Source organism: Triticum aestivum, chromosome 3D (genome assembly GCF_018294505.1).
Source record: "Triticum aestivum cultivar Chinese Spring chromosome 3D, IWGSC CS RefSeq v2.1, whole genome shotgun sequence".
Taxonomy (NCBI): domain Eukaryota; kingdom Viridiplantae; phylum Streptophyta; class Magnoliopsida; order Poales; family Poaceae; genus Triticum; species Triticum aestivum.
In genome coordinates, this window is record NC_057802.1 from 5808273 (window position 1) to 5821940 (window position 13668).

At 48.7% G+C, this 13668-nt stretch overlaps 3 protein-coding genes across 3 annotated transcripts; 1 reads left to right on the top strand and 2 right to left on the bottom strand.

The window, feature by feature from the left end:
* The first annotated feature begins 613 nt into the window (after nt 1-613).
* On the top strand, nt 614-2320 carry LOC123073647 (SKP1-like protein 1B). The gene is made up of 2 exons (XM_044496711.1): nt 614-1056; nt 1861-2320. Exons 1-2 carry the CDS (start codon nt 733-735, stop codon nt 2032-2034), a joined length of 498 nt encoding a protein of 165 aa, XP_044352646.1. The 5' UTR covers nt 614-732; the 3' UTR covers nt 2035-2320.
* Nucleotides 2321-10031: 7711 nt separating this feature from the next.
* Nucleotides 10032-11265, bottom strand: LOC123073648 (putative E3 ubiquitin-protein ligase SINA-like 6). Its single transcript, XM_044496712.1, has 2 exons — nt 11044-11265; nt 10032-10760 (listed from the first exon to the last, which is right to left on the bottom strand). The coding sequence occupies exons 1-2, from the start codon at nt 11263-11265 to the stop codon at nt 10032-10034; spliced, it is 951 nt and encodes a 316-aa protein (XP_044352647.1).
* A 603-nt stretch (nt 11266-11868) lies between these two features.
* On the bottom strand, nt 11869-13273 carry LOC123073650 (putative E3 ubiquitin-protein ligase SINA-like 6). Its single transcript, XM_044496713.1, has 2 exons — nt 12913-13273; nt 11869-12793 (listed from the first exon to the last, which is right to left on the bottom strand). The coding sequence occupies exons 1-2, from the start codon at nt 13120-13122 to the stop codon at nt 12101-12103; spliced, it is 903 nt and encodes a 300-aa protein (XP_044352648.1). The 5' UTR covers nt 13123-13273; the 3' UTR covers nt 11869-12100.
* Between the last annotated feature and the right edge of the window lie 395 nt (nt 13274-13668).

The window sequence follows — 13668 nt, forward strand, 5'->3', positions numbered from 1 at the left end:
TAGGAAATACCCTTTGGCTCCTGCATGTATATACACCCTATACGGGGATTTTTTTAAATAATTAAACAAAAAGACAAAAAAGTTCAAAAGTATTTTAGATTAAACTTGACTTACTTGCGCACTAGTATATAAATTTTCACCCAAAAAAAACCTACGTTGACTTCACAGCGAAAAAGACAAAATTTATTTGCTATGATAGCTAGGTCACTATTCACGCTATTTTGACCGAAAATTTGTCTTTTTTGAGAAGAAGTCAAAGAGGAATTTTCTTTTTGTAGAGCTTTTCTCACTAGTACAATGAAAAGTCAAGTTTATTTCAAAAATATTTTCAGAAATTTTGGACTTTCTGTTGAATTGCTAAAAAAAATTCCATATAGGGTACATATGTACCCTTGAACAGACGTGTTTACTTTTCCCTTGTTCCTTCCGCTTGAACAGGCATGCAAAAATGGAATTGGCAATGGTCCAATGCTGTAATTGCTGCTGGTCAGCATTGGACGTACGCTTGACCGGCTGGAGGCAAATATGTGGTGCATGATCGGCTACATGCGATGACTGTGAATTAATTTGATTGACTGTTCTCATAGACCCTTCCCCTTCGTGATCTGAAAAATAAAAGCACCTCCCTTCCCTTCGATCCCCTCAAACACCACCGTCTCCCCTTCGCCTTCTCTCTTAAGGTTTCTCGACTCGCACCACCCAGCCATCCCAATCTCTCCGGCCACCGGATCGATGGCGGACACGGCTGGGACGGCGGAGAGGAAGCTCACGCTGAAGAGCGCCGACGGCGAGGAGTTCGTGGTGGAGGAGGCGGTGGCGACGGAGTCGCAGACCATCAAGCACATCGTGGAGGATGGCTGTGCCAACAACATCATCCCCCTCCCCAACGTCAACGCCAAGATCCTTGACATGGTCATCAAGTACTGCAGGCAGCACGTCCAGAATCGCGGAGGCGACGCCGCCGACCCCACCGCAAAGGCCTCCGAGCCGGACCTCAAGACCTTCGACGATAAGTTCATAGACGTCGACCAGCAAATCCGCTTCGACCTCATCCTGGTGAGATTTCCATCCAACCCTCCCCGCCCCCGTGGTGCTCTTTCTAGTTAGTACTCGTCAAGGCGCTCTTGCTCCTGCTGTTTAGATGCGGTTTGGTACCCCAGATTCGTGTTTTGTTTGCTGACAACTATAGTTGTGTGTGCTGTAGAGTGTAGCCTCGTGGCAGGTGCTCTGACAAAATACTTGAAGGCTTCAATGATTTTTGAAGTGTTTGTAATCTCACCAGGATGTGGGTTATTTCTCATCATATTTACATGGTTGCATGTCATAAGTGTTTGTGATCTACTACCTAGGATGGAACAACTATTACTGAAAGTGTATTGCCTTATTAAGACTACCCACAGTGGGAGTAACATAGGTCGTAACATCACACATATCTAGATAAAATAGATGATGTGGCAAGCAATAAATGAAGAAAGAGAGGCATGTGGTAACATAGCTAGTTACTATTAGTATCAGTAACATCACACATATCAAAGCAAGATGAGTCTATAGCCTAATAAATAAAGTGCTGCATGTTACCACACATATGTTACCATTGTGGCTAGTCTAATATAATATGTGTTGTTTCTTATCCTTTCTAAGATTTCTTTGTCTGATGTCTTTACTTAGAGCTATGCTTCTGTTTTCAGTTCTGTGCCATGATTAACCAGTGTATCACTTCAGTATTCTGCTCCCTCACTACGTGGGTGATGCAACAATATCTTGTTTATGTTGCTCCTGTTTCTTATCTGTTTATAGTCTCTTTTCTATAAGAATGCTACCTGACCAACTTGCTTGGATTTTTCCCTGAGCCCCTTACAGGCTGCGAACTACCTGAACATCAAGGGGCTGCTGGACCTGACCTGCCAGAAGGTCGCTGACATGATGAAGGGGAGGACTGTAGAGGAGATCCGCAAGACCTTCGACATCAAGAATGACTTCACCAAAGAGGAAGAGGAGGAAGTTCGGAAGGAGAACCAATGGGCCTTCGAATGAAGGTCGAGTGGCGACAACTAAAGAAACAACTATCTCGTAATGCAAATGACCAGCAAGGAAGGAAACCCGGCTTCGTTAATGCCTGGGAGCAGCCGTTGTGGTTCGAAACTATGCTAGTAATAAGCTATAAGTACATTGTTCTGGTTCCGGTCAATCTGGGAGGTTTACCATTTGGTTGACTTCGTTATCTTTTGTTTGGTAGTATTTTGCTGCACTCTTGAACTTGGTTATGAGTTTGGTGCTGGTTGCTAGTTATTCTGCAACTAGTGCTAGTTCTAATCTATCGTTTTGCATGCCTCTGATGCGTTGAGATTCTTTCTCTCCATATGCTTTGAGTTTGAGTGGTGAATTCCTGTTATGATGTTGTGGCGCTCTAGGTGAGCTACCACCATGTGTTCACAAGCTTCTTGTTTGGTGGTGTGCAGTGCAATTCGACGATAAAGGGTTTCCCCCCGCTTTATATATAAAGCAAATGTCCGATACAACCAGCCTGCCGGGGCCACGGCATAGAAAAGCCCAAAATGAAAGACAAGAAGAAAAAAAAGAAAAATAAATGCCGACACCGGCAGATCAACGGAGAAAGGAAGCCTGGCAACTGTTGCACCCTTCGAAGAAGTACCACCACGCTCCCGGCATCCCGAAGCGCCGTGCACCAAGCAACACCTTCAAGAAGGGATGAGACGGCGTCGTCATTGTTGCCCGAACAAGTTCTAGGGTTTCCCCCGATACACGGGGGATGGTGGGGAAGGGATACACCCGACGCCCCTCAGGAAGGACTGACGACGCCCTCAGGCGTCACCGTATCGGTGCCGGACAAGCCGACAGGGATTTCTCCTGATCCACGACCACCACCACGACCACCCCAGACACTTCGAAATGCACCACCCCATCAGCCGCCCACCAGCTTGTGCCACCACGGTTACCGGACAACCCTCGCCGCCTCACTGGAGCCGCCAACACCAGACCTAGCGAGGGAAAGGCGACACCGGCCACGGGAGCGAGCACAACTCGACCGCAAGGAGGGGACAACCTCCACCGCTGCAGCGTAGCCGACCGGACGCGGTGACGAGGCTTGCCGGGCCCCGACGGCCCGGCCGGGTCCACGTGGACTCGGACAGTCCTGCCACCACGCTGCAGCTCGCCGATCGACGGAGACCTCACCGCCCGCAAACCGCCGCCATGTCTCCAACACTAGGAAGCGCCGCCGTCGAACGCCGAGCCACTGGACCGCCCCAACCCAGATGGGGTCCAAATGGGCCCATATCTGGGCTGGACGGGCGCCGCCAGCCACCAGCGCCACCGCGCCGCCCCACGGCCAACGGCCGCACCGTCGGGTCGAGAGCACCATGGCACGCAGCAGCAGCAGCAGCAGCAGCAGCAGCGCCGCCGAGCCACACTAACGTCGGCCGAAGCACACCGCCCCCAGCCACCACCACCCGAGCAGGGGAGACCGCGCGCGGGGAAGGGCTGGCCCGCCGCAGCCAGCACCACACGAGCAGGGCCCGGCGGCGTCCGCCGGCGGCGGCGGGGGAGGGAAGAACGAGGAGGAGCGCAGAGGGGAGTTGGGGACGAGGACCCCGGTCGCCTCACTCGGGGAGGCGACGCAGAGGTTACGGGGGAGGGAGGGGGAGGGGTGGAGGTGGGGGTGGGGGTGGGGGAGCGGTGGGGGGGGGGCAAGCGCCGGCAGGGGCCGGCCGCTGCGGCGGCAACGCGCGGCTGGGGAGCCGGCGGTGGCGCAGGGAAACCCTAGGGAAGTCGCGAGCGCTCGGTGGTGTAGTGCAATTTGCATGTCACCCTATTCCATATGTCAACCCTAGCATCCTAGGGCGACTCCAACAAGGATCACCAAATCGCCAGCAAATGTCTGTCCAGGACTTTAGGCTGCCTCTACTTTGAGCCTATATTTGTGATAAAAAATATGAGTAATATATTTAAGAAAAATAAACCATTAGATTCATATACAAAATTACATGGCACACAAAATATATACTTTTTAGGCATATACAAGATATACAAATTGAGGAGATCGTTTCCATGCATGTACAAAAGGCCGTTGACAACCTTTCCGAATGGCTAGCCAAGCACCGGTATGAGCGCATGACGCGCCCACAATGTGAGACCAAGGAACAATCGTGAAGGGGGCCCGGTCGAATTTGAGGTGTTGCAACCCGAAGCCCTATTCCATAGAGTTTGCACTATGAAAAGGAGAGGGAGGACTCCCACGACAGAGGATCCTGTTCTGCTTCACTCCACCCGCCAAGTTCCTCATCTAGAGCCAACATTACCGCCACCACCATAGCAATGTCTCCGTATTTTTATTCTTGTACACGACATTCCTTAATGACCGAAGAGATAATAAGACGGTTTACTCATTCACTTAAAGAAACCTTTTTGCGGTGCCTCTTGTTTGCGATCTAACCATGATGTGAGATTAGTCCTCACATCCCACATGCGTGCTTCATACGGAATCCATGGTATGTTTATGCTATGAGTTGGTATTTTTGTCTCTTCTTAATCCTATGATGCTGATACCCAATGCACCGAAGGTGCGCCAAAGAGGAGGCACATTGCAGGGCGCATGGAAGGCTACATCGAAGACTGGTGATAATAGGGATTAGTATGGTAGTCCGAAAATTCATTTGGGGAGAGGGGGATGATGCAGTCACAAATACGCGTGACTCCAAGCTTTGGTGCAGGTGAGTGGCGGCATAGTCCCGTGGATCCACGCAACTCTGAGCTTGGAAAAGGTGAGCAATATCCAGGCGTCAAGGATCTGTGTGCGTCCGAGCTTGGTGATGGCGACGAGCATCGTTACATCGGGGATTTGAATGACTTCCGAGTTGGCAAAGGCGTGTGGCGTCGAGGATCAGTGTAACTCCAAGCTAGCGAAGGCACGGGTCGCCACGACATCGATGAGCTTTTCACCTTTTGCAGGCAACGCTCTTTACATTACTTGTGTTTTACTTCGGCCGAAACTTGTTGAGGATTTAGCATCACCGATTCACGGCTTTACACTTGGTGAGGATTTACCACTGTAGATTGCAATGTTGTTATAGTGAAAACAAAAGGTGATTAGTCGGCCTTATAGGGAAGGTTGGTGTACATCGCTAATATTGACACACCAATGTTGGTTTTTTTTTTCTAATATGTTCAATCATCTTGACGGAGCACCGCCTATTCGTATGTTTTTCTAGAGCACCGCCTATTCGTATGTTACGAAGGTGTCGAGGAAGGTTTGCCGTAGAGTCAAGCCGTTCTCAAATTACTTCAACACCCTATCCAAACTTCTCTTCCTCGATCCAGGTTGTTCTCTACTATTTGGACTCAACTGTTTTATTTATTTAATCGTACTACGTCTATCCAAACATGGATAGTCAACAAAAGTTTGATCGTCCGATTAATTATTCTCACAATGCATATCTCTTTGGGTTAACCCGTCAGATGTTTTTAATAATAATAAAGTAATTTTAATAGATAAAGATGACAACATACTCCCTCCGTTTATTTTTACTCCGCGTATAAAATTTGGTCAAAGTCAAACTACACAAAGTTTGACCAAATTTATATAAAAAAATATGAGCTTCTATAATACTAAAATTATATAGTATGAAAGTACATTTCATGGTGCATCTGATAATAGTGATTTCATATGGTGAATAATGATATTTTTTTAATATAAAGTTAGTCAAATTTTACAAAGCTTGACTTTGACGAAACCTAATGTGCAGACTAAAGAATTAAAAATAAAGTTTGACTAACAGGTAACTTAACTGTGTGTTATGCTATTTCGCAAAACAAAACAAAAACTGTGTGTTATGCTTGAATGTTGGAGTATGCATGTGAATCCAGGATGTAAGTGGACAGATCGCTGGTCATTGTGGGACTTGCCCGCATCAACCACCAGTCGTCATGCGGGATTATGTCAAAGTCCATTTAACATTTATGTGGTTAATGTGGCGTCCACCTATTACCATTTAGTTCATCCATTACACATCAGCTGATGGGGTGGCGCACAATGCATATAGAGTGCCACTGTAGTCTGTACGTCTGCACCAGATGAATAATTAAATGGACCCCTTCCAGTGCGCCACGCCGTTGCCAAAGCCGCCGGATGCCGCGAGCCCGATCCTTGCCACGACGGATGCCATGGCCTGCATCGCCGCCTGCACCTCCACGGCCAGGATGAACCCGTGGGCGACCACCTCCCAGTACAGCAGCTCCATCACCGACAGATCCGCGGAGAAGAGGCCCGCGGCGCCGAGCGTGACGAAGATGCCGATGATGTACCCCTTCCAGTCCAGGCTCTAGCCAGCGCAGGCCGACCGGAGCGCGACGAGCAGGGCGTCAGCGTCATGAGAACGATGGCGTTAAGGTTGACGAAGGTGAGCGGGTGGCGGACGATGGCGACGGCGAAGACAAGACAATCGTGAAGGCGAGTTGCATGGACGGTAGCAGCGAGGAGGTGAACACCGGCAGGAGCGAGGAGCTGCAGGCCAACAGCAGGTTGTTGGCGCCCATGAGCGCGCCGATGACGGAGCAACAGGGCGACCATCAGCATGAGGAACCCCGCCGACTGCACCAGCGTGACGACCCACTTGTTCTCTATGCGGCAATGTCATGAGGAAACGGACCACGGGCGGCGCAACATTTTCGTGGCCGCGAGACAGACCGTGCTGGCCTCTCAATCTCTTCACAGTGCGGCCGCTGGGTTTCGTGGGCTTTGGTGGACTGGACACATTTTCCATTTAATTTAGGTGGACAGCCACATACTACGCCATTTAGGCTGTTTTAAGTGGACGGCGTATGTGGGACAAGTGGTATCCACCGCCACTTACATCCTGAATGTGAATTGTGAGACTCTTGGGAGAAGAGAGGGCATCATGATGGCGTGGGGAGAAGGCAAATGAATCAGCTGTCTCGGGTGGCAAAACACTTCAATTTCTTTTTTCAAAATTCAGATTTGACCAACCATTAATACCTTTCATTTATACTTGTATATGTTCCCAAAACGTCTAGACTCCTCTTTCCTAGAGCACGGCCGCCTCTTCTTCCCACATGACCGCATATATTCTCCCCCTCCTCTTCCCGTCTTCCACTAGACCGTACTGGCTGGACGGACGAAGCAGGCAAGCCAGATTTGAGTCCGGGAGGTGGTGGAGAGAGTAAGCTTTCCTGCATCACATCTGTTGCTGATTCGTTCTTGTTAGATAACTTCTTTGAGACTAGACCTGCATCCTTTCTTTATTACTCCCATTCTACCGTTCAATTTAAGTTAACCTATCCTATGATTCGGATCAGATTTGAACTCTCGGAATTTATTTTATTTGTGTATATGGCAATCACGTTTTTTTTGTTTTTTTGGGTAAAGTGTATAGCAAGAAGTTCACAGCCGCATTTACACGGTTAAATTGATCGGACATGCCGGAACCAAACTAGGGCCTAGCATTCGTGGAATCGAACATTTTGGAATCTAGAGATTAAGTTATGAGAATGTTTGTCATTTGCCGTATGAAATTCGTGTCAATAGATTTGTCGTCAGTGGTGCATGCTGTTCTTATATGTTGTTTTGCACTAAGAGACTTCACGGTAGAAGGCAGCTAAGTTAGATGTATGTGCTTAGTTCCTTACCTTTAATATGCTATGCATTCATATCTTAATTCATTACTCATACTTTCTTTTTACCTATTTCAGCTGCACAATGACAATAATAGACTTCATAGACGTGATTGATGATACCATTGACTTGAGCAGCGACGAGGAGGAGAATGTTGAACAGGATGAAATCCCGACTCAACCCCCGGCGACGATGCTTGATAGGCAGGAGGTGTTTGTCGAAGCTGGTGATGGAAGGCAAGAGGCTGCCGAGTCCGGAAATACTATCAAAGCTACCACATGGTCCATGTTTAATAAGGAGAAGGGGCCTCTTGATACAACTGCAAACGAGAATTGCACTTCACTGGCAGTACCACTCCCAAGTAACTACATTCTTCGCTATCCCATTTTATGTTAAAAAACCTCGTGTGCTTAATTATCATGAAAATAGTACACATATCAAACAACCATTGCAATGCCAATCCCTGTTTTCAGTTAGCAGTGGCACCATGATATAGCGATAAAAAGTTGTTATATCACTGTAGGCCCCGCTTCGGCCGCTCCGGAGGCTCATCCCTCATCACAGCCTGACCAGACTGAAGAAGGGTCCTCTACTCAGTCCAGAGATACTATGACAGGTACCACTGCAACACCGTCCTTGGTTGCAGAGGAAGGGCCTCTTGATACCACTGCAACACAGAATTTTCCTCCTACATCAGTGCCATTCCCAAGTAATTACACTCTTCTCTACCACACTGTTTCTTAAGTTGTGTGCTTATCATGGAAATGTTCCATGTCAACCAATCATTGCAACATTGATCCCTCTTTGGAATTAACAAAGACAGCCTGATAGAGATAAGTGGTTATCGCTGCAGGTCCCACTTTCACGACTCCGAAGGGCCTGACATTTGAAGGAGATAATGGAAGGCTGCTGAGGATGTATGGGAGACGTCCTAGGAAGAAGAAGAACTACCATACCGAAACCCCTAGGAGAAGTCCGAGGTTCGAACATAAGCATAAGTGTAATAAAAGGCCGTTGTAGAGCCAGCAGAAGAATCAACTGCCTCAGCAAGCAATGCAGAATTTTCAAAAACCTTCTCTGCCTACACCCCCAACTAGCGTAATAAAATCTCTCTCTGCTGCTTCCAGTTAAATGTCACAAAAAGATTGCGAACCTGTTTTGAATGCGCATTATCAGGTGGTATTTTAAATAAATTTGGGAAATGCACTCAGTTTTTGCAGTTTGGGAATTGAGAAACTAAGTAGTAGCTGCAATGTAACCAACAGGTTGGATGTTGGACTGAATTTGTGAGGCCCACAGCATTGTGAAAAAATTCTAAAATAATCTTATGGTTTGGTGTGTAAAAGCTACATTCTACTTGTGTTCACAGTTGAATTACAAAATAAATCAAAGCTTATATCTGACGCTATGCTGGACACAACTGTTGTTGATATTTTTTTTCCTTCAAAAAGGGGATACCCGGGGCCTCTGCATTATGTGATGCACACAACCATTTTATTAAACATAAAAGCTCCAAATCATGGAGTACCAAAAGGTTTACATCAAAACACACCAGGATTTATGTGAGCCATGAATACAAACTTTGAAAGAAGCATGATCCTCTGTCCCCAGTTTGATACATAATAACACACAACTTGACCCATCTTTGAGAGGGGGAAAAACTCTTTGAAATGTGACTTTGTCCAGATTGTCATCTTCGGTTTGAACTTGAAGGTCCTTTGAGCATCAGGTCCAGCTTGCTCACAGAAAAAAGGGAGAGAATGATCTTAGATACAAAAATGAAAAAAATGATGTTAGTTTTTGAGAAGGATACATTTACATAATCTTTTCATGCCAGTCGGAAAAAAAATGATTTATAGAAGCTCCTTTCACGTGATTGAAGAATCTGAACATGAACAATATGATTCACAAAATGTATAATTTGCAGGTTATAAAGAACAGAATAAATTCTGGTGCATGATCTTCGGATTAACTACAATTGGTTGCACTTCACTCAGATCAAGTACAAACCAGTAACTTCGTTACTAGTAGTACTATTTAGGCCATTTGTTCAGAACAATGAGTGAAGCATTCCTACCCTCGCTTAGCTACATATTATTGCTACCTTACCATTGCTTAGCTGCATTACTACTTAGTCAAACTGATCTAGTACTGATATTGCTTAAGCAGCTTAACCATCAGATGCCAGAATAATCATACATTCATACTAATCATCCATCCCTGCTGCTTAGTTGCATTACTACTGAACTTGTTACCATAATCTTGATTGATTGGGTTGGTTAGCTTGCACATGTGTGGTTTAGCCTCTAGTCATACATTCATATTAATCATCTAACTTAGCTGCACTAATCATCCATAACATGAACGAGATCAAAAACATACTTCACTGCATCCTCCTCGGCGCCCTGGCCTGCGGTGTAGTTGACTTGGGAGCGACGGCGGCAGGTGGGATCAGATCGATGCGGACGCTGAGGGTGAGCGTGTCGCCGGAGAGCAGCTCCTGGGGCACCACCAAGAACATCCCCTGGCCCAACGCCGGCGCGCACGTGGACAGCGCGTTGCTGATCACCGGGGAGGCCATGAGGACTAGGTCGTAGTCCTTGTCGCCGCCACGGCGCTCAATGGAGAGCTTGCACCAGAACCGGGGCCCCGTCTCAGCCTCGCCGTCCGGCCTGACGCACATCAGTGACACGGCGGTGCCCGCACCGAGCGGGCAGAGGGAGACGAGGAACACGCTGCAGTCCTCCTCCCCGACGAGCAGGTGCCAGCCGTGCGACAGGGAGAAGCTCAGGCTCCAAGACCGGCCGTACCGGAGCGTGACGGCCGGGCGCTGGTGGTCGGCGGCGAAGTGGTTGACCAACATTGCGCGGGAGCCCACGAAGGCGCATCCGGACTCCGGGCAGGTGCAGGACGCGCACTGGCACACGCGCTGGTGGTCCGCGGCCTCGTGGAACACCACGTAGCGATCGCAGCCGAACCCCTTGTAGGGGCATGGCACCTTGGCGGCGCCGACCACCTTGTCCAGCTGGCCACAGTGGGTGTTGGCACGGCTGCAGACGGCGCGGTGCCCGGCACGGCAGTAGTAGCACACTACGTGCCCTACGGCATCGCACTGCCACAGTAAACGCAACAACACGCAAGTTTGTTTTAAGAAAAGAAGGATAATGTTTGGTCTCCGCATCATTGCGATGCACACAACACAAATGTATACTTATTAAATTTCACTTGCTAGATGGTAGATGAAGAAGATGACAAATGTCTTCCATCCACGTGGAAAAATAATAAATGTGTGATCTTCCCGAATCTCAAAGAAATCCTCTCGAACAGAGATAGAAAGAGGGTGTTGGGGTTCTTTCAAAAAAAAATTATCGCTTTGGTGCAAGATGAGAGATCACCTTGAACACGGGGGGCTTGAGGGGGAGGAAGCAGCCCTGGCAGTGGAGGAGTGTCACGTCCATCCTCACGTCGATCTGCGTCGGTGCCATGGATTCCGCCGCCACCAACGCATCCACTGCTTCGCCTTCGTCCTGCATCGTCACCTCCCCTTTCTCCGACTCCGACTTCACCTCCTCGGCACCCGCCCTCTTGCCACGACTCTCCCCTTCCTTCATGGTCATTTCTAGTCACGCTGTGTGTTTTAGTGGGGAAATAATGGAAGAGAGGGGAGGGTGAAGACCGAAGAGGAAAACTGGGGCTGCCATTGCGGCAATGTTGGAGCCAGCAGAGCATACCCGAGAAGGAAAGATAGCTGCCAATAATTTTAGCATGCTGATAATGTTCGTTTTGACAGTTCAAAGAACTGATCTTTAACGTATTGCTATGTAGGTGGAGTTTTTATTTGGGATGATATAACTTTGGGTTCCACTTCACGTACAACCCCTCTAATAAAATCAACGCTTGAGATTAAGATGTGCCTCTTACGGATGAGAGGGTATGATGGTCCAGTTAAAAACAAATTATTGCTTTACAAAACTCACAATTTGGAATATGATCTTCCTAAATTTAACACATGTAACGTGGCCTGACAAACTGCATTCTTAGTCATGGAACTTGTCGTCGTACATATCATTCACCAAACCACACAGCTAATATTGTCGTGCGAGAACAATTTAGTCGAATTCGGTCAAGTTGAAGGGTGGTGGCAGCGAGATTGACATGCGGGTCAGACCATGGTGGTCTTGTGAATGCGATCGTGAAGGGGACAATTTCTTAACAAACATATAATCAGCATATATTTGGTTTACGTGCTACCCAAAGATCATACATCCAACAGCAACAAAATACCTCTTCCATGTACTAATCATGCTGGAACTAACAAGTACTCGTCCGTTGTTGAACGAATTGATGCATGCTAGTACCAAAATCCATCATTCTGTTAAACTAAATTAGACCAAACTAGACTAAGCCTTACTAGTATTAAGATAAGTAGAGCCCTAGACATAGCAGATTCATTTAGGAGGTGATCTTGTCAATGCGAACGTGGAGGGACACCGTCCTGGACGGGCCAGCCCCGGCCAGCAGCTTGTGCGGCACCGTCAAGAAGGTCAGCTCCTCCACGGCGACGGTGCCGGGCTCCTTGCTGCTCGTCACCTGGATGTCCGCTCGGACCGTGTCGGTCCTGTCGTTGGCCACCGGCGGCCCGTTCGCCCACACCTTAGCCACGTAGTGCGGCGGCGGGGACGCCCCCGCCCTGATGCACACCACCGACAAGGCGATGGGCACGCCCAGGCCGAGCGAGCCGCCGACCACGAGGAACGCGCGGCCGTCCTCCTCCGCGAACAGCAGGCGGCGCGGCTCGGACACGGGCACCTCGAGCTGGAGCACCTTGCTGTACTGAACAACGTGCACGGGCATGGAATGGACGGCGCTGAGATGGTGGGGGAGCGCAGGCGGCGGGCCTTCGAAGCCGCAGCCGGGCACCGGGCACCTGCAGGGCGCGAGCGGGCACGCGCTCTTGTGGTCTTCGAGCTTGTGGTAGGTGACCTGGCGGCCGCAGCCGTGGTGGTCGCACTTCATCCTGGCCGAGGAGACGAAGGCGTCCACAAAGGGGCAGCCGTGGAAGTCGCCGCCGAGGTCGCACCTCTGGCACTGCTTCCAGGGGAGCTTGGTGACGCAGCTGCCGCAAGCCAGGTGCCCGCCTTTGCACTAGACAGATCGAGGGAGGGAAGTAAGAGAATACTAAAATCCGTGCGTGCAGCTGCTGCTAGATTCGATTCAGTTCATGGGATGTTCAATCATGGTAGAAATTGCTCTACTGCACCAACCTGGAAGACGGGAGGCTTGAAGGGGGAGGAGCAGATGGGGCAGTCGAGCATGTTGGCCTCAATCCTCACGGTGGCCTCCGTCCTCCTCGTGCCGTGTCCCGACGCCTCAACGATTGCGCCGCCACCACCTCCTCTTCCTTGGGCTCCTTCATTATGCACAACGATTTCTTGCTTCACCGGGACATTGAGATTGGGCAGCTCCATCTCCATGGCCGAACTAGCAGCCTGCGTTCGCCTGGAACAAACCTCTCTCTCTGTCTCTCCGGTGAACGGCTGAAAGATAAGACCGGAGGAGGAAGGATGAGACTCTGAGAAAGACAGCAAGCGCACGGCACAGTAAAGGAGCAAGCAGCTGAGTTAATGTGACACCCAAAGTTGCAACAGTCAAAGAGCAAAACGAACCATCATAAATTTGGTGTTGCCTGCTTGGTCCTTGGCAGGTGGGGAAGATAGTACTACAGTGAACAGACTAAAGTGTTTTGAAGCCGAAGCTCTATACTCCCTCTGTGTAATAATGTACTAGTACGCGTAGTTTTTATTAACAATCAAACTTTGCAAATTTAGTTTTCACAGATAATTATTTATATGCGTAATACCAAATGTAAAGTATAAAACTGCATCTTATAATAAATCTAATCATATAATCTTGGCATTCTAGATGTAGATGTTTTTTCCAAATGTAATAGAGACGGTATTACAGTTTCTCTGCTCATAATATTAACTAGATGATACCCGCACGTTGTTGCGAGAGTTTTC

Coding starts and splice junctions, on each gene's coding strand:
- LOC123073650 (XM_044496713.1), bottom strand. CDS start 13,122: ATGGAGATGGAGCTGCCCAATCTCAATGTCCCGGTGAAGCAAGAAATC. Junction 12,794..12,912: donor TCAAGCCTCCCGTCTTCCAG/GTTGGTGCAGTA, acceptor CGATCTGTCTAG/TGCAAAGGCGGGCACCTGGC.
- LOC123073648 (XM_044496712.1), bottom strand. CDS start 11,265: ATGACCATGAAGGAAGGGGAGAGTCGTGGCAAGAGGGCGGGTGCCGAG. Junction 10,761..11,043: donor TCAAGCCCCCCGTGTTCAAG/GTGATCTCTCAT, acceptor TTACTGTGGCAG/TGCGATGCCGTAGGGCACGT.
- LOC123073647 (XM_044496711.1), top strand. CDS start 733: ATGGCGGACACGGCTGGGACGGCGGAGAGGAAGCTCACGCTGAAGAGC. Junction 1,057..1,860: donor TCCGCTTCGACCTCATCCTG/GTGAGATTTCCA, acceptor AGCCCCTTACAG/GCTGCGAACTACCTGAACAT.